At 41.2% G+C, this 27,404-nt stretch overlaps 1 protein-coding gene and 2 long non-coding RNA genes across 8 annotated transcripts in view; 1 reads left to right on the top strand and 2 right to left on the bottom strand.

Annotated features, from left to right (window-relative positions):
- The window catches only part of tmtc1 (transmembrane O-mannosyltransferase targeting cadherins 1), a 90,461-nt gene that overhangs the window by 48,624 nt on the left and 14,433 nt on the right, over nt 1-27,404 (top strand). For 4 of the 6 annotated variants that reach the window (XM_034578699.1, XM_034578702.1, XM_034578703.1 and 1 more), the window contains 6 exons: nt 5,703-5,846; nt 7,976-8,084; nt 8,359-8,461; nt 9,115-9,250; nt 16,906-17,050; nt 17,455-17,592. In XM_034578699.1, the coding sequence (XP_034434590.1) occupies nt 5,703-5,846; nt 7,976-8,084; nt 8,359-8,461; nt 9,115-9,250; nt 16,906-17,050; nt 17,455-17,592 (775 nt within the window). Of the gene's footprint in view, nt 1-5,702; nt 5,847-7,975; nt 8,085-8,358; nt 8,462-9,114; nt 9,251-16,905; nt 17,059-17,092; nt 17,153-17,454; nt 17,593-27,404 lie in introns of those variants that run through there. The other 2 variants (XM_034578705.1, XM_034578701.1) reach the window with 2 other exon arrangements.
- LOC117757501 lies at nt 5,555-27,401 on the bottom strand. Its single transcript, XR_004613134.1, has 3 exons — nt 26,871-27,401; nt 23,534-23,538; nt 5,555-5,567 (listed from the first exon to the last, which is right to left on the bottom strand). It is a non-coding gene; the product is annotated as an uncharacterized LOC117757501 (long non-coding RNA).
- On the bottom strand, nt 10,358-19,906 carry LOC117757497. Its single transcript, XR_004613130.1, has 3 exons — nt 19,730-19,906; nt 18,452-18,456; nt 10,358-10,368 (listed from the first exon to the last, which is right to left on the bottom strand). It is a non-coding gene; the product is annotated as an uncharacterized LOC117757497 (long non-coding RNA).

The following is a 27,404-nucleotide window of genomic DNA, read 5'->3' on the forward strand; positions in this document are numbered from 1 at the left end:
ATCTCATACCAGGTCCACCAATGTCATTGATCATTTAGTTCAGTTTAGTTCAATTTAGTTCAATTTAATTTTGATCCAATTATTGAATAATACCCCAAAGTCAAACCTCTCTAATGTGGCAAACAGGAAGGTCCAGTTTTAGTTTTAGAATGTAGGACAAGATGGTGAATATCCCTCGTACGTTTGAAGGTCTTTTGCACAAATGAAGTCACCAATTACCAGTACATGTTAGCAGGTGTTAGCAGCCACCAGCAGATGTTAAGGACTGTTACGACCCTGAAGTCGTGTGAAAGGTTCTATACATCGCTGTATGTGCTGCTATCTATTGTGCCTGTGTTGTGGATCTCTCTCCATCTCTCTCTCTGCTGTGATGCTTGTGTGTGATGTGTTTCAGGTGTGTCTGGGTAGAATGACTGACTGAGTGGATGATTGCCTGTGAGTGTGTAGGTTTGTTTCCAGGGAGCTGATTGGTTCCAGCCTCCAAACTTGCAGGATAAGAGGACGGCTTCCCCAGCTCCTCTTGCCACTGCCAGCCAGACTGCCAGCCAGAATTGTTCCTTGTAAAGTGTCGTAAGATTTGTTGTTGATGTACCAGCCCGGTTTGGTACGGGTGGGTAGCATTTTTGTTTTTCACATAGAACTGCCCCATCACGGGACACAGATGTGGAAAACACATTCTTATGTGTCAAGACAAATTCATCGGCCAACACTGCTTCTCGCGATAAGGTCAACACCTTTTGTTAATTTAAGTACACCACAATATTTTCAGGCAAGCATTTCTTAAACTCCTCAAGTAGCAATGTAACAAAATCCTTAGTTTCAGTAGCCTGACACCATTTATCAAATAATGTGCTCTTTTTAATGTGCAAACTCACCATAAGTTTGGTTAGTTTTTCTACAGTTCCAAATTTTCTGGCGATAAGCCTGAGGAACTAACTCATATGCACGAAGAACAGTAGATTTTACCACCTCATAATCTAGGCTCTGGTCTAGAGTAAGACTATTACAGACTTCCTGCGCTTTACCTACTAATTTGCATTGCAACAATATTTGCCAAACATCCTTAGGCCAGCGTAATGCAGATGCAATACGCTCAAATGCACAAAAGTAGGAATCAACCTCTGTTTCTCTAAATGGAGGATCAAGTGCCACATGTCTGCTGACATCAAAGCTATCCTGATGGAAGAGGGTAGTTGATTTTACCCGAATGGGAGTGACAGACGCAAGCCGGGGTTCCCGCTCCAACTCCAGAGCTCGCACCTGCAGGTGCATTGCCTGCCGCTCCAACTCTTTGTTCCTTAGCTCCACCTCCTTAATACGGAGCACAAAGTGGAGCTCCGTAAAATGGCAAAATCATCCAATTGAAACTCCATCCTATTAATATGAACAAAAAAACTGGCAACCAGAAGAACACATTATCTGCCACAACTTACCGAATGAAACGAAAATGCAAACAAAAAAAGGAAATGGATGAGCCCCCAAAACAACAAACAAAAACAACCTTAAGGCGAACAACCTAAACTTACCCACTCAAATTAAAGAAACAAAAAGACATGTCACTAACCTAACTCCTAATCCAAAAACAGGTGAAACCATGGGTTAAACAAAAATGCTACCGCACCTACCAAACCAGGCTGGTACATAAACAACAGATCTTAAGACACTTTACAAGGAACAATTCTGTCTGGCAGTCTGGCTGGTAGTGGCAAGGAGAGACCGCAGGAGCTGGGGGAAGCCATCCTCTTATGCAAGCTGTTGTTATTTGTGTGTGTATTATTGGTTGTGCAGTGTGTTGATGGGGGGTGGATGGAACAAAGACATACAAACGTAGAGGTACACATTTACACACTGCTAAAAAAACACTTAATTGTCACCAAGTCAGTTAAATATTAGGGATATCGATCAACCCCTTTAGGAAGCACAAGTTATTGTCAATCAATTTCAACTGCTTTGGTGCAAATGAAAGTGACAACAGGTGCAATGGAGAGGCAGAAGCATGACGACCCCCAAAAGGGGAATGGCTTTGCAGCCAATTACTCTCTCCTTATCCTTGTTGACTGATTCTTCTCTAGTTTTGTGTTCTACTTGTGTCCTTGTCACTGCTGGTAGCATGAGGTGGTACCTGCAGCCCAATTGGGTTGCAGAGGTACTCAAGCTCCTACTGGATGGCACATCAATACATTGGGTCGCAAGAAGGTTTGCTGTGTCACACAGCACAGTCTCAAGAGTAGGGAGGAGATATCAGGAGACCGGCCATTACACGAGGAGAGCTGGACAAGGTCCTAGAAGGGCATCAACACAGCAACAAGACCAGTATCTGCTCCTTTTTGGGGAACAGGAGGAGCACTACCAGAGCCCTACAAAATTGCCTCCAGCAGGCAACTGGTGTGCTTGTTTTTGACCAAACTGTCAGAAACAGACTCCACGAGGGTGGTATGAGGGCTCAAAGTCCTCTTGTGGGACCTGTGCTCACAGCCCAGTACCCTGCAGCTTGATTGGCATTGGCCAGAGAACACTAGAACTGGCAGGTTCGCTACTGGCGCCCCATTCTCTTCACAGATGAGAGCAGGTTCTCACTGAGCACTTGTGATAGACGTGAAAGAGTCTGGAAATGCTGTGGCAAACGTGATGCTGCCTCTAACATCATCCAGCATCATTGGTTTGGTGGTGGGTCAGTGATAGTTTGGGGAGGCATATCCTTGGAGGGTTGCACAGACCTCCATGTCATAGCCAACGGTACCCTGACTGCTGTTAGGTAACAGGGTGAAATCCCCAGAGCGATTGTCAGACCTTACGCTGGTGCAGTGGGCCCTGGGTTCCTCCTGGTGCAGGACAATGCCTTATGTGGCCAGAGTGTGTAAGCAGTTCCTGGATGAAAAGGCAATGATGCCATTAACTTACGTTCACGTTCTCCAGGCCTGAATCCGATTGAGAACTTCTTGGACATTATGTATTGTGTATCCGTCGCCGCCAAGTAGCACCACAGACTATCCAGTAGCTTTATGATGCCGTGATCCAGGTCTGGGAGGAGATCCCCAAGGACACCATCTGCTGACTCATCAAGAGCATGCCCAGCCAATGTAGATATTACATACAGGCACGTGGTGGCCATGCACACTACTGAACAACCTTATGAGATGATCAGCCTGTGATTTCAAATTTTCACTCTGATTTTGGTGTGATTTTATATCCAGCTTCAAGGGGTTAATGATTTTGGTTTCCATTGACCCTTCTTACGTTATTTGTTCTCAATGAATTACACAATGTATATCAGTAAAGATTTTCAATGTGAATATTTTGTTCATTGAGATCCTCTGTGTAATTTAAGTTTTCAATCAATCAATCAAATTTTATTTGTATAGCCCATATTCACAAATCACAATTAGTCTCATAGGGTTTTAACAAGGTGTGACCTCCTCTGCCCTGAACCCTCAATAAGAGGAAGGAAAAACTACCAAAAAAACAACCTTTTAACAGGGTAAAAAGAAGGTAGAAACCTCAGAGAGAGCCACATGTGAGGGATCCCTCTCCCAGGACGGACAGAAGTGCAATTCTATTTGCAGCATTGATTAGAATAAACACTTTGTAGCATAATGGAAGGTAAATGAAATGATGGAGTATCTGAGTATCAATATTGTATATCAAGCAGTCTTGTTGTAATCATAGTCCATGGTCAGATGCCAACACGATACAGGATCCGCCATTATTATCACGTTCTCTGATTCGCGATCCACCATCATAATCAACAAAGTGAGAATTAAAAGACAAATCGGGGTCGAAGATCACTCCCAAGTTCCTGACTGTTTGACTGGAAGCAAGGGAAATGTCGAGTGTGTGTCCTGATAATATTTCCTAGTGGAAGCATATATAATGAGAATGAAATTGGGCCGAGCACAGAGCCCTGTGGAACACCTAGGTTAACTTTGGTGTGCACAGATGACTCATCATTATTTGCACAAATTGGAATCGATCTGGAAAATAGGATTTAAACCAGATTAGGGCGGTTCCTTTAATGCCAATTAACTGTTCTAGTCTCTGTTATAAAATTTGATGGTCAATAGTGTTGAATGCTGCACTAAGATCTATCAGGAGGAAGACAGACACAAATCCCTGATCTGAAGCTATTAGAAGGTCATTAGTGACTTTTGCCAAGGCTGTCTCCGTGCTGTGATTAGCTCTAAACCCTGACTGAAAGTCTTCATATACATTACTTTCCTGGAGAAACTCACACAGCTGATTGGATACAACCTTTTCACAAATTTTAGACAGGAAGGGGAGGTTAGATATCGGTCTGTAGTTGGATAAAACCTCCAGGTCCAGGGTGGGTTTTTTGAGAAGGGGTTTAATTACAGCTAGTTTAAAGGACTGTGGTACATATCCTGATGATAATGAGAGATTGATTGTGTTCAGTAACATACTATCAATTAGGGGCAGAATTTCTTTAAGTAATTTTGTAGGAATGGGATCTAAGATACAGGTTGTGTTCCATTAATCTTTTTGAGCAGTGTAGATTGAAAGGCACAAATGAGGAAATACACAAAGCACAACGATGAAAGAAAACAAACATATCAAATATACAAACATACCAAAAAGACCAGCAGAATGCAAATGTGGTGGTGCATAACAAGGCAATGGGGGGGGGGGGGGGGGTAGGTTAAGTTAGATGTGTTTACATTGGAGTTTATGTAGCTGTGACTGAGGGTGTGTGGTCTAGAAAAGTCCTGCGGTTAAGTCCTTATCACAGTATAACTGTCCTTCCATGTATAATTTGTCTACAGAAAGGACAGTTTTTTTCCCTTACAAAATTCATTTCTTTTCTGGATTGGTAGAGGTTGTTTGCTTTGCCGTAAAATGTCACATGGATATTGGTTGTTGAGTCCATAGTTAGTTCTTTTTTTTTGTTTATAGTGTTGGTTGTTTATAGTGTTCGAATTTAGCAACAATTGTTCGTGGTAGGTTGTTGTTGTGAAAGGTGAAGTTGTTGAGGGTTTCTGCAGGTAGTTTGAGTTGCATGGTCATGAATTCCTTGATAGATGTTTATGGGTCCTCTGGAGTTTGTTCGGAAATGCCAGTTAAAACCAAGTTGTAGCTCATACTGCGTGCTTCTAATTCCAAAATGTTCTCTTTCATGGTTTTGTTCTCTGCAGTAACAGAGGTGAGTTGGGTTAGATTTCACTTGATATTATGTCACACTACTAAACAACATTATTGTGCTGAAATTATACATATTTTTCTTTCTTTATTGGTATTATGTCATGTACTGATACAATGCTGGTGGGAATGTCTATTTCATTTCTTTGCCAAATACACGATTAACTAAACCTTGCTTATTTCTCTAAGGTGTTTCCACAGCTGCTACTCTGTCTTCTCTGTTGAGAGCCAATCCCATAATATGTGGAACAATGTTGCAGTAGAAATATTGCCTTGGCACCCAACTCCCCCCTGCCATGGGCACTGACTATAAAAGTGTATTGCAATTACAGAGAGGTGTTTTGTAGCATTGAGGGAGAGTAGCAGTAAATGACATTCCTAACACTCTGCTGATTTATCTGCTCTGAAGATAATCCCTATAACTGTGACAATGCACATACTGGTTATTTAACTGTGGATCTTTTTTTCCAGTGAAAAAGAAAGTGAAATATTTTTGTTTGACTCTCCTCTCCCATTTTTCCTCTGTTGTCACTTCTGTAATCTCCTCTTAGGTTATATCCTCGTCATGCCAGTGCCATGAACAATCTTGGCACTCTGACACACTGCTCAGAGGAGGCCGAGCACTTCTATAGGAAAGCACTGGACACCAATCCTCAACATAACCGCGCTCTCTTTAACCTGGGCAACCTCCTCAAGTAAGACACACACATTCTCACAAACACATCAAAATGCTTTTTGAGAACACATGGTGACAGTATCCAAAATCTGATCATCATTTTGTGAAATATGACAAAAGCTGAAGAGGCCTAACACTGCTGGTTACATTGTAACTGTTCCAACATTTTATTGTTTTGTAGTGGAAGTACTATTTCGTTAGGTTTTTAAAGAACTCTCCAAAACTGGCAATAAGGAACAGTCTCAATTTTCCTCCAGCAAATTCTTAAGAAAGAACTACCTTTTTCTTCAACCCTGCCCAATGTATGACCACAAAAATATCTTTTATCATTCAATCACCTTCATTTGTTTTGACCAAAAACCAATCGGGACACAGAGACTTATGTTTTGTTTGTTTTTTCATTAACCTAATGTCTATTTTATCTTGCTCTGGTCCATGACCTAAGGGGTGTTTTTAACAAAGCAAGATAACAAGTTATTTCAGTAACTCTATCTAATTTTCAATTTGTCCTGTTTCATGGAGGATGGTTTAAATACATCAGACCAAAGTTACTGTGGAAACTGAACCCCAGCTGGTCAGGCAAGGTCAGTTTTTAGTTCAATCAGTAGAGACTTGATTCATGATTTAACAATGTTTATTTGACAAGTGCACAGAAGTTATGTGAATGTTTTAGTCTTTGGCATTTTAGACCCCTGTGTGATATCATCAGGATTAGAAGAGGGTGAAGCATAGCGTAACCCAGGAATCCCCCCCCCCAGGGCTAGACACTGGTGGTGGTTCAATAAGTCATTCAAATTTGTTTGGATGGCCCATATTCATGAACTTTGTCCCATAGGGCTTAACAAGGTACGACATCCTTTGCCCTTAACCCTCAACAAGAGTAAGAAAAAAAAATAAAAAGAATAAAAACTATTAAAAGGGGAAAAACGTAGAAACCTCAGGAAGAGCCACATGTGAGGGATCCCTCTCCCAGGACGGACAAACGAGCGCAAGATGCCGCGTGTAATGCTGCTTGTAATAGGTATATTGTATCGGTCGATCAGATGCCTCCATAATCCACAATCAATCGTCATGATCCACTGAAACTATCGGGATCCATCTGCGTGATCCACGATCGGCTGCCAACAGCATAGAGCAGTGGTCGCCAACCCGTCGATCGCGATCTACCGGTCGATCTCCCAGTCTTCACTGTCGATCCCCCAACTATCTGGACTCACTGGCTGTAGTCGCGCCGCAGATCAGCTGTGTGTCAGTTGTCTGTTTTTCACACGCACTGGCGTCTGAGCTGCTGGTTTATCTCCTGCATTTCCTTCAAGAACAAGTTGGTTCATGTACGAAACTAAATGTCAGGACTCTACGGTATGAAGATGCGCATTTTTCGGTCTGTCGATAACAATCAAAGCCCCGTTAGAACAAATGAGTGGATTCAGAAATTGAAACGCTGGAGGGCTTTTACTTTGAAACGGGTTCGGGAAGTGATGTAAATACATTTGTGTCATAAACAGATAAACATTGTGGTTCACAGCAGAATAAACAGAGACAATTATCTTACCTGAGTTTTAATGTTTTTCTGATGAATTTATGTCACAAGTACTAACATACTCTCTTACATGTACCATCAGTCTCTCACACACACTACTAGTGTTGTCTGCCTCGGGACAACCAGTGTGTCCCCATGCAAAACGCCCTGCTATATTTGTATTTGTATATGTATATTTATATTTATATATTTATACAATATATTATATTGATATATTAATAATAATACTAAATTATATTTTAAAGTGGCCATAAATATAACTTTTATGATGATGTCATTATACATCACCATTTGTTTCTTTACCTATTTGCTTCATTTAGGTGGGAGGGAGAGAGAGACTATTGCCCATCACCTGAAGTTCTTCAAGTTAACTTATAATATAACAACAACTTTTCTGAAGTTTCTGCTATGACTACTATATTTCCTTATATAAAACTAGTCCTGCACACTATACGGTATGAAGCCGTACATCTCGGTATAGAAAGAAGGAAAAAGGACGAAGTTATAGAGAGAAAATGCTCAAAGTGAGCTAGAGCGGCTGCAACAGGCAGCCACTAGGGAGGCGCCATCTTTAGATTCAGGGTGATACCACTGATGCTGTGTTCCAGGTCCCAGGGGAAGGCAAAAGAGGCTGAGGTTCTGCTGATGGACTCCATAAACTTCGGTGCCCATTTTGCTGATGCTTACTCCAGTCTGGCATCACTTTATGCTGAACAGGTGAAACATACAGAAAGTGCACTTCCTCCGACATTCACAACATTCTCATAGCCATATTTGGCTTATTTGCTCAAAGGAGTATTATGACTCATCACTAATTACTGAACTAATTAGCTGTAGATAGTTGATTCGTGTGCAAGTAGCTGTAATACAGTAATGGCACATAGTTAATGTGTTAAGTTAATTTGTACACTTTACAGCTTCTTGAAACAATGGTCTAGGTCATGCCTGTTTTAATTTAACCTGAAATCATTTAATCTGCATTCTCCCACAGAAACGCTTTCCTGAAGCCAATGAAGTGTATCTGAAAGGCATAGAGAACTGTCCAGACAATTCTGACCTGCATAATAATTATGGTGTGTTTCTGGTAGATACAGGTGAGTGGAACCTAGAGACTTTCTGGCCTCTGAAATGGTTGGTCAATACAGGCATAGTGGACAAAAATAGGCCGGATGGTCAAAATACATTAACTAAATTAAGCTTGAACTTATCAATATGATACACTGAAGTCGTTTTTCAGACATGACCCAGAGTATACCCAGAGATTGCTTTTCACACATGCACAATGCAGCAGGCAGAGAAGAAAGTAACGTATTTATTCCGCTGCGGAGATCACATGATTTTCTTGACAACACACAGACACCAGCTCTGCCACAAACCCTCCTGACATCTTCGTCGTTGTCTTCTACTTGTATGGCTCTGCTTTTTCATCTGGGGATATTTGTTTTCTCTTGGATTTTTTTGTTTTTGGAAAAACAAAAGAAAATCCAAACTCTGGGTAAACTCCATAGCCAATTCTCTGGGTTTTACCCTGGGGTCATGTCTGAAAACTTCTTATCACTTCACTTCAACTAATTCTGTCGATACCAGAGGCCACACAGGTCTCATGATCAGTAGGAGCCATTACATTTGGGAAAACATGATAAAACACATAAATTGTTTTTTCTCCCTCTTTCCTTCCATCTGTTTTCACTGTATCCTTTTACATTCATCCATTTGCTTTTTCATCCTTCTTATTTCTCTACAACAGGAGAAGGAGCGCTAGCAGAAGCTCACTACTTGCAAGCAGTTCGACTCAAACCAGCACACTATGTTGCTATGGTGAACCTGGGCCGCCTTCTCAGATCATCCAATGAGAATGAAGCAGCGGAGTCTTGGTACAAGAGGTGAAGATATGATAAGCAGGACCGGCATGTGCACTTCTGCCGGTCTAAGCGAAGAATACTCAGACCGCCCCTCTTTTTGCAATGTACCATACCAGCAACAACACACCAATGCTAATATGCGATACACATAAAGTGCGAGTGCACTAGATCACTAGTGCAATTTAGTGCAACGCTAGTGTGCTCAAAGTGCCAACAGTATTAAAGTGTGCATGACGCATTTTGCGGAACCATGTCCGGATCCTCAAACCAAATAATATCAGTGCAATCTGTCCTATACACCACTTTGTTCCGTTTTTTATTGGGATGATTAAGATGACAAAGTTACGATCGTGTATTTAGTTATATATCGATGGTGTCGGATCATGAATCCGGATCCTCCGCTGACTTTAACACTGAGTCCTGACTGTGCGGGTCACATCTCATGTTGTACTGAGCAGTAAAATGTTGACGAATTTTTCATTATGTTTAAATGCAGCCTCATAATCTTTGGAGCGAATCAAACGCATGTACTGATCAGGTCCTAAAAACTTGTGGTAAGTGATGGTGTTTATGAGTTAAAGTGAGAGCAGGTCAGCAGGAGAGTGGAGGAGGACACAGGAAACTCCAGCACGATACAAACCATCCTTCTGATCATTGAGCAGCAGGGACCAGAGTGAAACTCTGTGTTTTCACTGTTTTCACTGTTTATTTCAACAGTTCTTCAACAAAGTCTCTTACCGGCTGCTTCACATGAATGCTCCTCTTATTTAGCTGTGTGTGTCGCTCTGAGCGAGTGTGTGTGTGTGTGTGCGTGTCTATGTGCAGGACACACACACACACACATTTTCTCTCGCTCCTGGTATTTCACACGATGGCCTATACGATGATGATTAAAAAAACCTCACGTTCATAATACGTAAACTGATTCATTCAGTTCAGAGTTCTATATGGACATGCCAGCAGTGATGATAAGTAGCAAGTTTTCAGAATCCAACCTTCTTCTCCAGTGGTCTTCACTGGCAGGACAGACAGAGAATCACTTTTACCATGAAACACACAAAACATCCAAAATCTTAACTTGTGCAGTTTTTTTGCATTTTGATTGGATATTGATCCATTTTATTGTTTGGCCACTACATCTTAGTCAGAATGAAACCCTGCAATAGCTGAACTTTAAAGCACAAGTGAGCAGTATTGTTAGAATGGTGCAAGTTTCCCCCCCTTAAACTAAGTATCCAATTTAGGAAAATGATAGAAACCCAAATAGATGGAGAGTTTGTATGATTATAGTGCAATATACGGCACATCCTGTATTTTAAAAATCATTAAATTTTTTTGTGTCACCTCGATTATACTACAAGACCCCACTATTTTCCCCATCCAACAGCATGTCTACCATGATGGTTTTCCAGAGGGCCAAAACTGTTAACACCGCAGTGAGTTAGGGAAGGTAGGTTAAGGACAAATAATAATTATATATAATTATATACTGCCATGCAAGCTTCCAATTTAATCTTTGAAACTGCATGAGGCTTGCGGCCGCGCTGTGATCATTACTGTTCTACTTAGATGGCATGGAACAAAATCTAGAATCAGCTTGTATAGCAAACCATAATCCCTGACCTCCCAAAAGACAAGAGAATGGTTTCTGTTACTGTTACTGTAATTGTTAATTTGGGGTCATGCACACAGTGCATAACACTAAACATCCATAGTCATGGATTTAAAAGTACACCCCTTGTATATAGAACAAGGATTTCAACTCGGGGCCCAGGGCCATGCAGTGTTCCAGTTAAATATTTTATTAAGAGTCTCTGATCAGACATAGGATCTACTCACAAGACTATTCCAAAGCATTTCACATACGTGTCTGATGTTTGGAGATTCCCATCCCATATCTCCACTAATAGCCAAAACTCAAGTAAATTTATGGACCATAAAAGTTAGAATAGTTCTATATTGTTGAGTGTTATAAGTTGTATTTTCACTGAAACCGCATAGTCAGACACTGGATAAAATATACTTGAGATGGGATCAATAAATCTTTAAGTGACAACATATATAATATCAACAGAATGCTCTGGCTATCCTAAATTAATTTTGCTCATCTAATAGTTAACATGTCTATCAAGATGGTCAGCAACTTAAGAGTGAGGAGTACAATTTATACACTCAGCTGATAAGACTTATACCCCTGTAGCTAAATGGAAACATGGGCTAATTTTTGAAGAGTTAGTAATTGGCTTAATTATGTTCCTGTGCCATTGTGCTATAATAAGAAAATGTAGACATTTAGTATGATTTGGTAAACAACCATGGTGACATGTGACACTGAAATTTCATAAATTCCAGTAGCTTTATTAAATTTACATTTTATACATCTTCTATATAAGAATTTGCATTGAGAAACATATTATGATTATTTACATCCATTACATATTTTAAACTATTTATTTCCTCCAGAACAACACCATCAAATGAATTGATGCACCCAGAAAACAAATCCGCAAAATAATTTCCTCTTTTTATAATACAGCCTCTTAAATACAACTAGACTGACTGCTCACTAGTCTTACTTCCACTGGTATTTCCCTAGATCTTCTGAGACCTAGTCTATTAATTTAATTTCAAAATTGTTCGGGATTATAACTTCGATTAAAATAAGCATTTCACAGTGCATAGCCTCTTATCGAATTTGGTTTGCCTATTTTGAAATTTTCTTCAGCTTCTCCTTCTCTTTTGTTTTGTACGGAGCCTCCCTGGTGACATAGTTAGAAACATTTTTTTTTCATGGCCGTAGGGTTTATTATAGCGTGCAAACAAGATAAGTATCTCATGTCCATCAGATATCTAACTTATTTGTGGCAACAGAGCTAATACGGAGGCCACAAGATACAAATCCTGGATGAGAGGTGGAAAATTTCACCTAATCACATGATGAAGCTTCCATATGGGGATTTAGTTTAACACACACTGTTTAGAGTGAATGTAAGTAAGCCCACACTGTGATGGAAACATTTGCAGTCAGTAGTCAATATAATTTCAATTAAAGAGATTGGTGAAGATAATCTTAGGGATTATCTTTAGCAATGAATTTGTATCTATATGATTCCATTATTCTCTAAGGTTTATCATCTGAAATTAAATCATGAATATTTAGTAAGAATGGGAGATAAGTCGTTTAATGATTTACCTTTTTGTTCTCTCTCTCTCTCTCTCTCTCTCTCTCTCTCTCTCTCTCTCTCTCTCTCTCTCTCTCTTAGAATCGAGCTATATCTCTCTTAGCCGTCACCAAAATAACACTAAACTGCTGCATAGTGTGAACTCTCCTTAAGGGAAATGATACAAGTATGAAAGTATGTGGGATTGGTTATGTCAATCCCCACCGCTAACACACATAGTTTATCTCAATCTTTCCTGGTTCCCAGATACGCCAGGTGGATCTTGTCACCAAAATACCAAATGCACACCATCAAACTCCTTGGGCACTGGCCATTTAACCATTATTTGCTTGGTGCGATATGGTAAAATAAAATAGGGTCCTATGTTTTTGAGTAGTGATGGCACATATTTCCATCACAGTTTGGCTGAACTCAGAGTCAGTGCATAAAGTATGTGACAAACTAAAGCCCCTATGGAGACTGCATGTTATTAAGTGAAACATGTCACCTCACATCCAAGAGGCAATTTCAGAATAAAAATTCCTTCAGGTCCAAATTATGTGGCTGGATCAGATGAGTTTTATTCACTGAGCAGTGCAGACAGCATCACAGCAAAATTTGAAAACAATAGTTTGTGGATTGGGCTAAACAAAGGATATGCGTGAGAACAAAGGGTGAATGCAATTTAGGAAGTCATGGACAGGTTAATTTATAATACTTCATCTTGTCACCCTTAAAGTGATGTCTCCGTTTTCATCAGGGGGTTCTAGTAAATTGAATATAAGTAATAGTCTTCTCACATGTCAGCTTCCTGGGAAATTTGATTCAGAGTTTTACACAGGTACCTAATAATTAATCTAAAAACAATTTGAAGACACAAACATCACATTACACCCTATGCATTAGGAATTTCTGATCTCAAGGAGACTTGCGAACCATGACACTGTTGGTGATAATGAGGGATGGTAAATGGAGTTGGAACATCTGTGAGGGGCTTTTAGATGATGGTTTGAGCAGATGACCAGGAATCGAGATTAAAGTTGGTGCAGGGGTGGGGGTGCTTAAATGCTGTAGCACCGTGCTGAAAGGAGAGCTGAATTACAGGCGAGAAAGAGCATTTTAAACTCTCTCACCTTAAGCGGGATTGGCTGAATGCAAGTATGCCAGGCTGTGATTGGATAAAAAGAGGATAACCTAGTAGTGCTTAGGGTTAGCAGAGACTGTGCCAGTGATTTAGGAGGCATGCCGAAGAGGACAGTCTTCCTGACTGAGCTTCATTTCAGACAGGAAACAATTAAAAATAATTTATTGTCTCTATGCGTGTGCAGCACGGGTATTGCGCTCTACAGGGGCCTCTTTGCTGGGGGTCCCCTGCCAGGGGCCTCCTCGCCACCTGCCGCTCCCATTGACTCTGGAGGAACCAAAGAATACAACATATCAATCACTGTACTTTTATGAGTCAAATTTTTATTTCAATCAAACTTAGAACTGTGCTTTAACTGGATCTTCTGTGGTGTCAGCCATGTCAGTGTCATTGTCACCCTTCTTGAACTTTGTGGCACTCACTGCATTAACTGCAGCAGTTACACATTGCCACTCGGTTCATTTTCTCTTGTTTGTTATGCCACGGCGGTGGCCACCAAACAATACCTGCTTTTCTCACCTCCACTTCACTCACAAGACTCGATTTTGGTGTCTGCTAAGTTGTGCTTGTTGGTCTTCCTCTGTGCCATGATTCACCGTAAAAATTCAATGATCAGTAGGTTCATTTATATGCATCAGCATTAATGAGGTGCTTTGCATTGACCATTTATGGTTGAAAGTGGGCGTGTAGAGGCAGATTCACTTATGCATGTTTCCAGGTGGAGGGTGATTCATTAAGGGAATATTGTCTTCAGGTGTGTGTGCACACAGTTTTATAAATCATAATCTTTTTTTTGCCATTTTCACCTTTGTGCTCACATACATTTCTAGTATGAATCCTACAAACTGTTTTATAAATGAGGCCCCTGGCCACTAGATGCTTGCCAGTGAGCTCCCTTCCCAGGTCTGACTCCAGGTTGGGGCCACTGGTTCCCTATTCCAGGCAAGATTAACATAAGTCTGTTACCATTTTTCAACATGGTTTTCTTCATCACTGACCCTTCCCCTGTGTTTACTTTGCCTTGGGAGACCCTACTGGGGGGCTAGTGCTCCAGACAACCCAGCTGTCATGTCACTGTGACACACAAACCCCTTCACCACGATTAGGTAGCGATTCACAGAGATTGATTAATATGAATAAACAAAACATAGGAATGAACAAATATGAATATACACAGAAATAAGGAAGTAGGTAAACTAATAAAAGCATAGGAGATCTTCATAAAATCATAACACAAACAGAAATGTTCAACAAACAAGTAAAATACATACTATATGTAAGCCAGAGTGGGGTCAGAAATATCTTCATGATGACAAGAGGTTAAAGAAAAGACATGGGACACTGGGCAGGTTTAAAAGATATGATGTAGGAGGATGATGGAATTACTAGCAGGCAAATTACTACACAATTTAGAGCAAAGAGACCAGCAATTGTAACAATGACAAAGGTCTTCAGCGCTGCATTTAAATTTTCTTGTGAACCAACAGGTCAGGAAGGTATGAGGAAAGGGGGTACACTGGATTCCTTACAGATCAAGTCTCAATGTCATTGTGTGATAGGAAGTCACAGGGTTTATTGGAACTTCATCTCATTTGTTTACAATAATGATATCCTGTGATGAATATCTTTTTCACTGTATATAGCACTTTGTCAATTATTGTGCTGGAGATAAAAAAGTCTAACACTGGGCCAGATACTAAAGCCCAATCCTCTTTCACCCCTTAGCCCTTCCCCTTCGTTTTGCACATTCAGAGATTTTTCAGACCCTCACTTCAAACGGAGAGGTACCCGGAATGCCTTGAGATGCTGGGAGAGAGACCCACAAATGTAGTATTTTCTCCATTAATAAAGATTTAAATTACGATAATGATTGTAATATCTTAGTTTAATATCAGTTCAATGTATTATGGTCACTTTTTCACAACAACCTTAAACAAAAGATCGCGACTGCGCTAGTGTTAGCATGGCATGCGAACAATCTTTTTTTTGCATGATAGTCCCGTATTTTCACATCATTTCATATCGCACCCCCCACCCTTGATTGAACCCGCGTATAGCAGCAATGTCACTGAACTAAACTTCTCCTCTAATAACAAAGCATCCTGGCAGGGTTGCATACAGACCACTGCTAGCAAACTGCGGCTGTGAGCTTTTGATTCATACCTGAAATAATGCAGAGCATTTAAGCTTTACAATTTCAAAAGTCATTGATTCACCTGCATTAGCAGAGATGTTATTTGGATATTATAGGTTTTTCACTTTAGTAACTGCAAGCAATAGCATTGGTTTATTTAAGATCTCAACAATGTTATTACAATAACATCCCCGGCAAAACTGTCTCGTCTGTATCTCTACTGATGACGTGTCGGGTTTCCTCAATGACTACTGACGATGTAACGGATTCTTGAAAGGCTGTCCCAATTCGTCTGGGAAGATTTCAACCACTACCCCTTGTGACTCCGTTTCAAAGGGAAAGATAACAAGGGGTAGGGGTAGGGTTAGGGCGAAGGGGTGAAATGGGATTGGCCTACGTCTAGACTTCTTTTCCAACACATTTACTTTGCTACTACTGGAGTCTCAATAGTTGATCAATAGAATTCACTGGAGATGGTCGAAGTTCAATGCAGTAGAGTTTATTCTTTCATAAGATGTAAACCCGAGCTGGTTCCGGAACCTGACTGAAGACTGAGCCTCAAACCCTCTGCTTATATTTCCCATCATCGTGTCTGCTATTTCCCATTGGGGAAACCCACCTCCTGATTGGTTCATGGGTCGATTCTAATGGTGTATAAAGTAGTGATTGTCAGTCCAACTTTGACACCATTATAAATCTTTGGAGTCCTAGAGGGCCTCTGTTTTAAACCTTACTAGATTTCCGAGGCTCTGTTTCCGACTCTATTAGATTCGGGCGATGTCTAACTGCATTTTTAAAAGATGATTACATTTCTTACACGCTGAATATATATGCAACAAATTATACTGTCTTGTGAAGGTGTATATTTGCAGAGAGAAATCTGTTCTGCATGGGCTTGACCTGTATGGTGGGTGTTTGTCACCCCTGAGTGTAGCACATAATCAACTGTAACATGCTTAGCTGGATGAGCGCATTTCCTTTCGAGGGAGACTCTCCCTGTGTCTGTTGTTTATTAGACATTTGTCAAAGGCTATGCACAGTTCCAGATGCTTATCATACACAGAATCAGATGTTTTTCAAAGGTTGCGCACAGCATAAGCATTCAAAAGTTTTCTACAACAACTGCAGATTACAGTTTCAATGCAGATAGAGTGAGTCGGTAGCTGTTGAACCTGTACATGGGTGTAAACCACCTCCATAACAAGCCATCCTCATGACCTTTGACCATTGCCTGCAGGGCGCTGCAGATAACAAGGAAGGTGGACATCCTGACACCGCTTGGAGCACTGTACTACAACACAGGCCGATTTGAGGAGGCTCTGCAGGTGTATAGAGAGGCTGCAGCCCTGCAGCCAGACAACACAGACATTTGGCTGGCTCTGGTGAACACATACACACACACACACACACACACACACACACACACACACACACACACACACACACATCTCTATAGTTTCTCATTGACATAATGCAGTCTCTAGGCCCTTACCCTTACCTTAACCATCACAACTAACCCTAAAACCAAGTCTTAACCCTCAAACAGCCCATTCAATTTGTGAGGACCAGCCAAAATGTCCTCACAACGTCAAAATGTCCTCACCATGATGGCATTAAACCAAAATTTCCCCTCATAACCATAGATAGACATGGGCGCACACACACACACACACACACACACACACACACACACACACACACACAACCAACCCTAATCCATTTGTGTTCCCTTAAACACTTTGACAAACTAAAAAAGCTACTTCTCTTGTTTCAAACATTTTACCAGGCTCAGGTTTTAGCCATGGTCAGCCATACCATAGAAGCAGAGAAGATGACCTTGGACATCATATCCAGAGAAGGCAGCTGTATTGAATGTTACAGACTACTGTCTGCCATCTACAGCAAGCGTGGCAACTTTACAGAGGTTTGTTTGTGTGCATGTTGCAGGTGTATGTCTATCTGATGGTGTCTGCTGATGATTTATGAAATAACATAATCTGTGTTCCTAAGACTCTCATCAATTTTTTATTCCCAGGGATCTAATCACCTCTGCTTCTTATCAGAAAAGATGCCAATTGCTGGATAGCAGCCCACTCTATTCTATCATCTCCATTACTGTGTAAAGACTCCATTCTTTGGATGTTTCTATGGATTAGCCAAGCAGCATGCTATGATCAAACAGGATACATGTGCAAAAAAAACCAAAACAATGGAAACCTAACGCCAAGCTAGAATAATAATATATATATGTCGCAGCAAGCATGCTGCAGACCTCTAAAGTATTGACTAAAGAATGCAAGCATGCATCCTGCGAAAGGGCACACCACTGTCACACCACACTACATGAGTAGTGTAGCAGCAGCATGCTGCATACCTCCAAAACTATTGGCCAAAGAATGCAAGCGTGCATTCTGCGAGAGGTCCAACTACTGTTAAGTGAATTATCTATGTGTAGCAGCAAGCATGCTGCAGACCTCTAAAATTATCTAAACTATGCAGCATGCATTCTGCGAGAAGTCATACTACTGTTAAAGGGCCCATATTTTACACCTTTCTGGGATTTAGTTTGAGGTACTGGTCCCCCTAATATGATATATCAGTGGTTTAAAGTCGAAAACACTGCTGCAGTGTGTATTTCCATGTCCTCTCTTCTGCCTCTCTCTGGAGCTGCAGACAGAACAGGCTGTTTTCGCCTGCCTCTTGAGCCCCTCTTCTGATTGGCTAACTGCACTTTGAGTGACACGCAACCAGGCCTATCGCTGGTCTCATTCTGGCGCATTGACGATCTCTCTGGTGAACACAGCTGAAAGTCACATTATGTTTGGATTAGGGCTGCTCGATTATGGAAAAAATCATAATCACGATTATTTTGGACAATATTGAAATCACGATTATTCAAACGATTACTTTTGAGTTTGAAAACATGATGCATTTATTCAGTATTTCTCTCCAAAAAAACACTTTGTAACTGAGAACTTTGAAATTTCCCCATCTGCCCCCCCACTACAAGCACACAAGCAGACAGACAGAGAGAGAAAGAGAGGGGTGGGGGATGGCTATGAGGACCATCACCATTTACCCCCGAACCCCGACATTCAACGGGTTACATACAACAACAAGCGGAGAATCGCGGGCTGACCGGCGCGGAGAAATGCGGGTCCGGTGTGAACAGCCAGGCGGCTGCGTGCTTGAGAATGGCGTGGCGCGGCGCTTCAGCGCCCGGTGTAAACCCGGCTTTATCTGGTTCACTGAGCTGAGTATCATCACTAATCTAACCCTCATGGCATTTTTCACATAAGAATAATTGCTACTCACCTATGGCCAGGTGGAGTCTGTGCCCGAAACATTGGAGCCTCAACCATCCATTGACCTCAGCCGCCAGCTTTATGTTAGCGGCATTGTCCGTGGTGATGCAGACTAGCTTTCCCTCGTTTAATCCCCATTCCGCCAGAGCTTCCCTCAGTCCATGGGCGATGTTTTGTCCAGTATGGTCTTCAGGCATGAACGCCGTTTGGAGACATCTTACTCTCAAACTGAAATCTGTGTCGATGAAGTGGAGGGTCAGGCTAATATATGGCTCCATTGTGCCGCTTTAGACACTTCTTTTGCAACTTCTTCTCGACATCTTTGGTACATATTTGGCAGAACCACTCTGCTGAAATGGTGCCGAGATGGCAACGCATTCCGTTTGTCCAAAGTATGGATTAGCTCCTTGAAACCCTCGCCCTTGACTGTACTGATAGGGTGCATATCTTTAGTTATTTTCTTGTGCCTATCCGAATTTGACGGATAAGGAGTCGCATTATACAGTGTGGCTGAGATCGATGTCTGTCTCTGCGTTGATGTCGTGGGGGTTGTGGCCTTGTCTTTTTGTTTCTTTATTAATTCGTCGTGAGTGACTTTGTGCTTTAGTTTCAGATGGTTGAATAGATTTGTTGTGTTGCCAAGTGGCGCAGATATCACCTTGCAGCAAATCTTGCACATTGTGTGGTGCTGCTCCTCGTCGGATTCTTCGAATCCGAAGTGTTCCCAACTTTTTCTACCCTTTTTGTCGATCAAACGGGGCTGCCCTCCCTCTGCCATTTTCCACTTGCGCTGTTTTTTAAATACCGCCGGTCATCACACACACAACTCACCTCCTTCACTTTACAGCTGCTTGAGAGTGAGTGCCAGTCAGCAGGGCCGCGTTGAATGCTTTGGGGGAAGGACTGAATTGCGCATGCGCGTCTCTTTCAGAAAATCTCTAGGCCTACTGTACAACGAAAAATGCCAAATAAATCGTTTCAACTCGATTATATTAGTTTGGAGATCGTTTGACCCAAAATTCGATTAATTGCACAGCCCTAGTTTGGATACAGCTATAGAAGACCAGCCACATATTTACAGTAGGTTACAACAGGATGTTTCTTAACTGTAAGTTACACCGTCCTCATGTTTGTTCAAGTGTTAGCAGGACAGTCGGCCAATGTAGGAGTAACGTCCCGAGTTACACTACGGAGTTTCAATACACCAAGCAGACATGTTGCTGAACATAGCGACACGGCACGTCAGAAGAAATAAAGCATAACCGCTGGTCTCGAACAGTAACGTTCTTAGGAGGAATGTGCACGGACACATTCTCTTCCTGAATTTTACACAATATGGGCCCTTTAAGTAAAATATCTATTTATAGCAGTGAGCAAACTGCAGGCCTCTAAAATGATCTGAAGACTGCAGGCATGTATTCTGCCAGAGGTCATACCACAGCCACCTGAATATCCATATGCAGCAGCAAGCATGCTGCAGACCTTTAAACTATGGACTAAAGAATGTGGGCATGATTCTGCGAGAGGACATACTACTGTTATGTGAAATATCTATGTATAACAGCAAGCATGCTGCAGACTTCTACAATTATTACTAAGGAATGCAGGCATGCGTGCTGCAGACCTCAGCCATTCACTACCATCTGAATGCAGCTGTTGTTTATATCTCTTATATCTGCAGTTTATATGACTGAAAGATTTGCTGTTCATGTATTAGCACTCATGGTCTTTTGAGCTGTCTCTAAGGCTGGGCGAACTCGATGCTCGAAAGCTGCTGAAGACGAAAGACCCTTGCCTTTCACAGTGGATTCAGAGACCAGGGCAGCAGCGGTGGTAGCAGCACCGATGCAAAGGGAGTGCGAGGTGTACCGCTGGGTCGGGGGTCTGTGTCATTTGCAGAGTAGGCGAAGGCGAGATGTGAACCAAGATCCTGACATGGCCTTTCCTTTGTCAGTCTGGAACGAGGGTTCATCTTGCTTCGCTCGAGGGGCGCCATTGGAGATGGCGGGTTATAGAAGATAGGGGACAGAAAGCATTGTTCGTTTGTGATATGACAACAGTTGGACCTTTTCCCTCTCTATCAGATTTTGAGTGCTTAGAGAAGGGGAGGCGCTTATCATTTCTTCCTCAATGTTCTTTTTAAGACCATTGAAGAGGAAACGAATAGGGGGATTCCCGAGCAGGCTACGTAGAGAAGGATCTTTGCATCTTAAATGAACTGAATACCTGCTACAGAAGCTTTGATGGATGAAGGTTGCATATTTCGAGATTTAAAAGAACAAGAGAACAGTAAAAGCACAGTTGCTTCCATATTGCAGAAAACTGATTTGTTTCCTTGACCAAGATTTGCCTCAGAGAATACATGCAAGGACAATAGGATATAATTCTATAGAGCTGTGGATTGAACATAAGAAGGAAGAGCTAGCAGTTCTTTGGGCCAAACGTCTCATTATTGTGGATCCTCCAAAACCAATAGAGGGAGCAGCATCAGTAAAGAATCTGAGGGCAAGTGATGTCTCTACTTTGTTGTTGTAGAGAAAAAAATTTAAATATATATATGCCGTTCCGCTTTTCACGCGGCAGTGACCAAAGGACTTTTGAAAGAATATTGAAAATGCAGTGGCTGTTATACGACAGACACAGAAAAGGTGTTGCTTTGTCTAAGGAAAACTGTGAGAGAGGTATGGGCTATTAATGTTGGAAGCACCATAGTCATGGGAGGGCTGACAGATCTATAATCAAAATGATTTATTTATTTTAAAATGTATCAATTTATTTATATGACTTTTACCTGAGTATTTCCGAGTTGCTACACCAATAGGATTTATGCGAAATATGGGAATTGGAGGATCACCCTAATGTAGTCCTATTTCAGTTTTCCGTTTTGTTTAGTTTTTTTCAAAGCTGATTAGAAATTATGACAGACATGGGATACTTTTGGCAGAACACTTAAACCAGCCAGAAAATCTTGGTGATGATTGATTAACAAAATAAAGATTTGGGTTCTTATTTAGAGCTTTGCCAAGCTCTGATGCATTAGTCACTTATCTTTTAAGAAACATGTGCGGTGTGGACACGCAGGCCTGGGTGGCCGCCTCCGCAATAACTGCAAGGATTAAATTGCAAAGCTGAGGAGACGCTGCAGCAGCGGCGGGAGTGCCAGCTAGCTGAGCAGGGATCAGTGAGGAGGAAGTTGTATTTAAAGGGACCGATTTGTTGAGAGAATGGGCTGTGATTGGTGGGTGACTGACGAGCACCCATAAACCAGTAGCTGACATCTTATGACAGTGTGTCCAGCATGAACTAACGCGATGCTTCATTCTTCAAGATAAACTGCACAATTTAAAATGGCCTTTTGTTGTGACCAGTAGAAGGCACATCTGTGTAATAATGATCAGCATCTTTTAATATGTCACACCTGTCAGATGGACAGATTGTCTCACTAACACTGACTTTAACAAATTTGAGAACAAAATTTGAGAGTGGCATTTATATTTTTCTTGAACGCAGTTTTTTTTCTGTTCCACACTTTTCATGTGTCCACTCACAGAACTTCCATCAGAATACATAAATATATCACAACTATTACAGCTTAATTTTAATTCAACAAAGATTCCAGACATAACGCCTCACAGTGTTAATGCTTTTAGTGTTTTATCATACCAATACAGAGCCGAATAACACGAGGAGAAAAAAAACTACATCCTCTGATGTCTTTTATTAGAGAAATTATACAAAAACACTGTTCGATTTTATGAATATAAATTAACATATCATGTCGGACATATCATCCCACATTAACTACTTATTTTCCTTCCTCTCTGCTTTAACAACAAACAGACTGACATCAGTCCTTTCCTCATCATCTGACAAAAAACTAAAATACTCACTAATAACCTTGATAAAATAGAGGAGCACTTCATCAACTCTGACTCTTGGCGCTTGGGCAAAAAAGCCATTACAGACGACAGAGGTTACAACTCCTGTCCAATACACACAGCAAACGTATCTCTCCCTGACGATCTGAACCATTTCTTTGCATGGTTCGACTGAAACAACAACCAACCCATAAATAAGCTGACATTGCAGGGGAGCACCAGTTTGCTAACAGGGCTCACACTGCCCTGTCACACCTGGATCAGCGAGACACCTATGTATGGATTCTATTTGTTGACTATAGCTCTGCATCCATCCAACCCAACAAACTGGCCCTCAAACTAAATAACCTTGGTCTCAACACCCACCTGTGTTACTGGGTTCTGGACTTTCTTACTGGCAGACTGAAAACGGTACGCATAGACAAGCATCTCTCTTTCCCCATAACACTGAACACTGGAGCACCACAGGTCTGTGGGCTGAACCACCTACTGTTTTCCCTCCTCACACATGACTGCAAACCAATCTACGGTTCTAACATCATAATTAAGTTTGCCGATGACACCATTGTGATAGGCAGGATCACAAAAAAACAACAATGAGGCAGCCTACAGAGAAGAGGTCGAGAACCTGGAGAGCTGGAGCCCAACAACCTCATTCTTAATCTGAACAAAACAAAAGAACGGATACTGGACTTGAGAAGTGTAAAACATAACAGCCATCAACCCATCAGTATCAATGGAGAGAGGGTGGAGGCAGTTCAGAGCTTTAAATACCTGGAAGTCCACATCAGCCAGGATCTGACATGGCACAGCAACACAACTGCGGTGACCAAAAAGGCTCTCAGAAACTTAGAAAAAAGCACAACTCCCAAAACAGCTGCTGGTTCATTTCTACAGGCATGCCACTGAGTCCATCAACACATACTGCATTACAGTGTGGTACCCTGGCTTTACCACCAAGAACAAGAAGGCCCTCCGCCGCATCTTTAAAACTGATTTGCGCCGAAATTTGCGCCCCTGCAAACGCCTGCAAACGCCCCTAATTCCTGGCAGTTAGTGCCTGTTTACAGCCTGTGAAATCTGCGTTCCCCAGTGACATAAATTGATGTGCCGCCGGGGAGACGCGGAGTAAAAGTGTGATCTAATTAGCATATGAATCGCAGTGAAACCACTGGTGTGAACTTATCTCACTTCACCATTGGAGGAAACCACAGACCTTTGAAACGAAAAGTCACTCGTGATTGGCTGGTAGATCTGTTGCTATTGGTCACCCTGGGTCATTATAATACATATGTGGGTAAACCACTCCCACACAATAATAATAATAATAATTAATATAGTTATTATTACTAATAATTTATTCATGAATATTAATTATTAGTAAGCCTATACCAAAAGCACTGCAGTCATAAGTTCTTAGTGGGACTCTGTCCGAATCTGCCCCAGTGTGTAGACGTCTGTGGTGTGTAGCTGTGAGATTCAGTGTAGCTTCTAGTCTTATTTGAAGTGTGGCACACAGGTCGGTGAGCTCCTGGCTGTGGAAGGATGGATCCATGTCATCTGTCCCGCTTCAATCAGCTGTAAACACAATCACTACAATCAGCACAGTTCAATGACAACATACACCTATACATGTAACTGAATCTAATCTTACCTTCTTTCTTCTCTGTCGACTCCTGAACTTTTCAATGCTGCTGCAAGAGCTGCAAGGTCCGGTTGGATGTACAGGAAGCTCCTTTATACTGGCTCATAGTACGTCTTAGTACGTCATAGTATGTCTTACAGGCAGCTGGAAAACAACATGAGTAACATGAGTATATTATTAATAAACGGAAATAGCCTCGCTAATTCACCATTGGAAGATCCACAGTAAAAAACACAATTACTACACAGTTACTTACTTACAATGGTGTCATTTTCCACACTGCATATCCAAATGTGCAGTGACTGCCTGGTTTTTTTGGGGGGGGGGCTCAGGCTGTGAAAACATAATGATGAAATAGATCAGATAAAGTAAACTTATACAATGTATTTTATACAGCGCAGCGCGTATCTTCTTTAATCTTACCCTTGCTCCGGTTCATGGCGCCTGCCATTTGCCTCAGAAGTGTGGACGATGGACAGTTTTCTATAAAATACAACAGGACAAAAAGTCACGTTTAATTAATTAATTAAATTGTGCAAAGAATTTGATTTAATAAAAATTTTTTGATTTTATTTGTATTGCACCAAATAATAACTTACATTATCGCAAGGCATAGTAAGGTCTAGACCTTAAACAATATAGAGAAACCCAACAGTTCCTGCAATGAGCAAGCACTTCGGAGACTTTGAATTCATTAGCAGAACCAGACTCAATGTGGGTGGGCATCTGCCTTAAAAAATAGGCAAGAGAAGAGAAATGGGGGAGATTGTTCAGAGAGAGTAGAGAGTGAGCAGGAACAGTTGGGTAACCTCATCATCATATTTAAGATCTGTCTGACTTTTATGTTATTAATGATAGCAGTACCATTTACTACTACTATAGGTTGTCATCTGCATTCAGAGATACCTGCAGAATGAGAGAGAGAGAGAGAGAGAGAGAGAGAGAGAGAGAGAGAGAGAGAGAGAGAGAGAGAGATATGAGACTATGGAAGTAAAATAAGTAAATGGGGGAGCAGAGAGACTGAGGTTGTGTCTGAAAACACTCACTAATCACTGTCACTAATCACTTTTGTTTATTGTACACTTAGTATTAATACTGTAATGTAAAAAAAGATGTTGAATGACAATCTTTTAATGTATAAATAAACCTTTTTGCCACAGTTTGTGCTGCATGTGATTGGCTGCTCTGCTCGTAATTTACATTTGTATGACAGGTCAAACAGAATAAGTGAAATTGATGGACAGTTGTCACATCTTTGACAAGTAGAGATTTGGATCTGAGTGACCTAATATTTAATAGACCACATTTCACCCCTCAATTGTTTGGTTCTGATACAGTGCTTTTACACATTTTTATTTGGTTTGTATGCATTAATCCTCTCTTGTTTGCGTTTGATTTAATTAATTTGGGTGGTCGGGGGTAGACAGTTTCTATCGGGTATTGGGGGTGACTCCTTTAATAGAAGTGCAGAGAAGCATGAAAGACTGTGACTCTGCCTCCTGGTCTCGAGTCTGGACGGTCATTGTTTTGACTGTCTAAAAACCTTAGTCATGTTTGATAGATATGAGAGCCGGCTGTACATGTCATCAAAGGTCACATTAGTCAGGGGTCCAGAGAATACTATGGAGGCCAACATTGTCTTTGCATAATTACACACAGAATCAATATTAATTATTGTGACTGCCGACTGAGGTATGTCTTTACTGCCGACATGTATAACAATCTCACCGTATCCACGCTAAGAATCTAACAATAGTTGTGTCAAAATTCAGTATATAGCATTGTGAGACTGAGATACACATTTATTTATTAAATAAGCAGGATTGGTCAACAAACATTGCCTCCATTAACCGAAACCTAAGGGCGGGGCTTAGTGGGAAATTGGCCATAACTCATCAATAATTTGTCCAATCATCATAATACTTAGGAGGTATCTTCATAGCATGTTGCAGATTAGGCGTCTTTAAGCATTTTGAGTTCCGCCCATAGAGGGTGCCAAAAATGTGTACCGCAATAAGCTTGAATTTCACCAAATTCTTTACCCATTGGCATGAATCTGACTGCGTAATTGTCGCACCGCTCCTTGAATTGAAATGATGACATGAGTCACTGTTCTCACCTAGACTGAAGTAAACCGGCTGAAGTGACTTTGCTCAACTTTGCGAAGCCTGAAACCTCCTTATTGCTTCTTTTCGCTTGAACTTTGGCCAATTTAACAGCTTCCTCCTATTGAGAGCATTAAGGCCCGAACCTTGCGGTTATATATTTTTATTTCTGTTTCCATTACATTAATGTGAAATTCACATATATTATCATAGTGTGACTGACAGTTTTAGACATTTTATTTTAGGTTGAAACCCGGTTGGGTTTCAACAGCGCAAATGCTGCTTCATAGTACAGGCCCCTGGGCAGCTCCTACGATATCTAATCTTGTCCTGTCCTTGGATATTAAGTGAAGCACTGGGCATTGTCTGCATGTTTTACTTCTCACGTAAGAAGTGAAAGATAGTAATTCACAGTAATTCTTCAGAATACATAGGATATAGAAATTTCTCATGATATTTTTTTTTTCTTGTTTAGAATTTTGACCTCCTGCATGTTCATTATTCTTTGTTCTTCTACTGGATCTCTATCCTCCTCCTTCCTCTGCCTGACTACTCTGCTCTAAATCAGTTCAGACCTTTTCCTTTCTTCATTTTCAGCTCCTTCGTGCCTTCCCCCTTCCTACTCGCCTTCATTGTTCAAAGTATTTGCTGGTTTTTACAGAGCCCTATGTAATTTCTGTTGTAAACCAGCAGTGACTCTCAGTAGGTTAGCAAGAAAGTACGCTCAAAATGTGTATGGTTATCTATGTGTTTTGATGTGTTGGCTCTGTATTTATGTGTGCTTTCACTGTGTGTGTACATGC

Source organism: Hippoglossus hippoglossus, chromosome 23, assembly GCF_009819705.1.
Source record: "Hippoglossus hippoglossus isolate fHipHip1 chromosome 23, fHipHip1.pri, whole genome shotgun sequence".
Taxonomy (NCBI): Eukaryota; Metazoa; Chordata; class Actinopteri; order Pleuronectiformes; family Pleuronectidae; genus Hippoglossus; species Hippoglossus hippoglossus.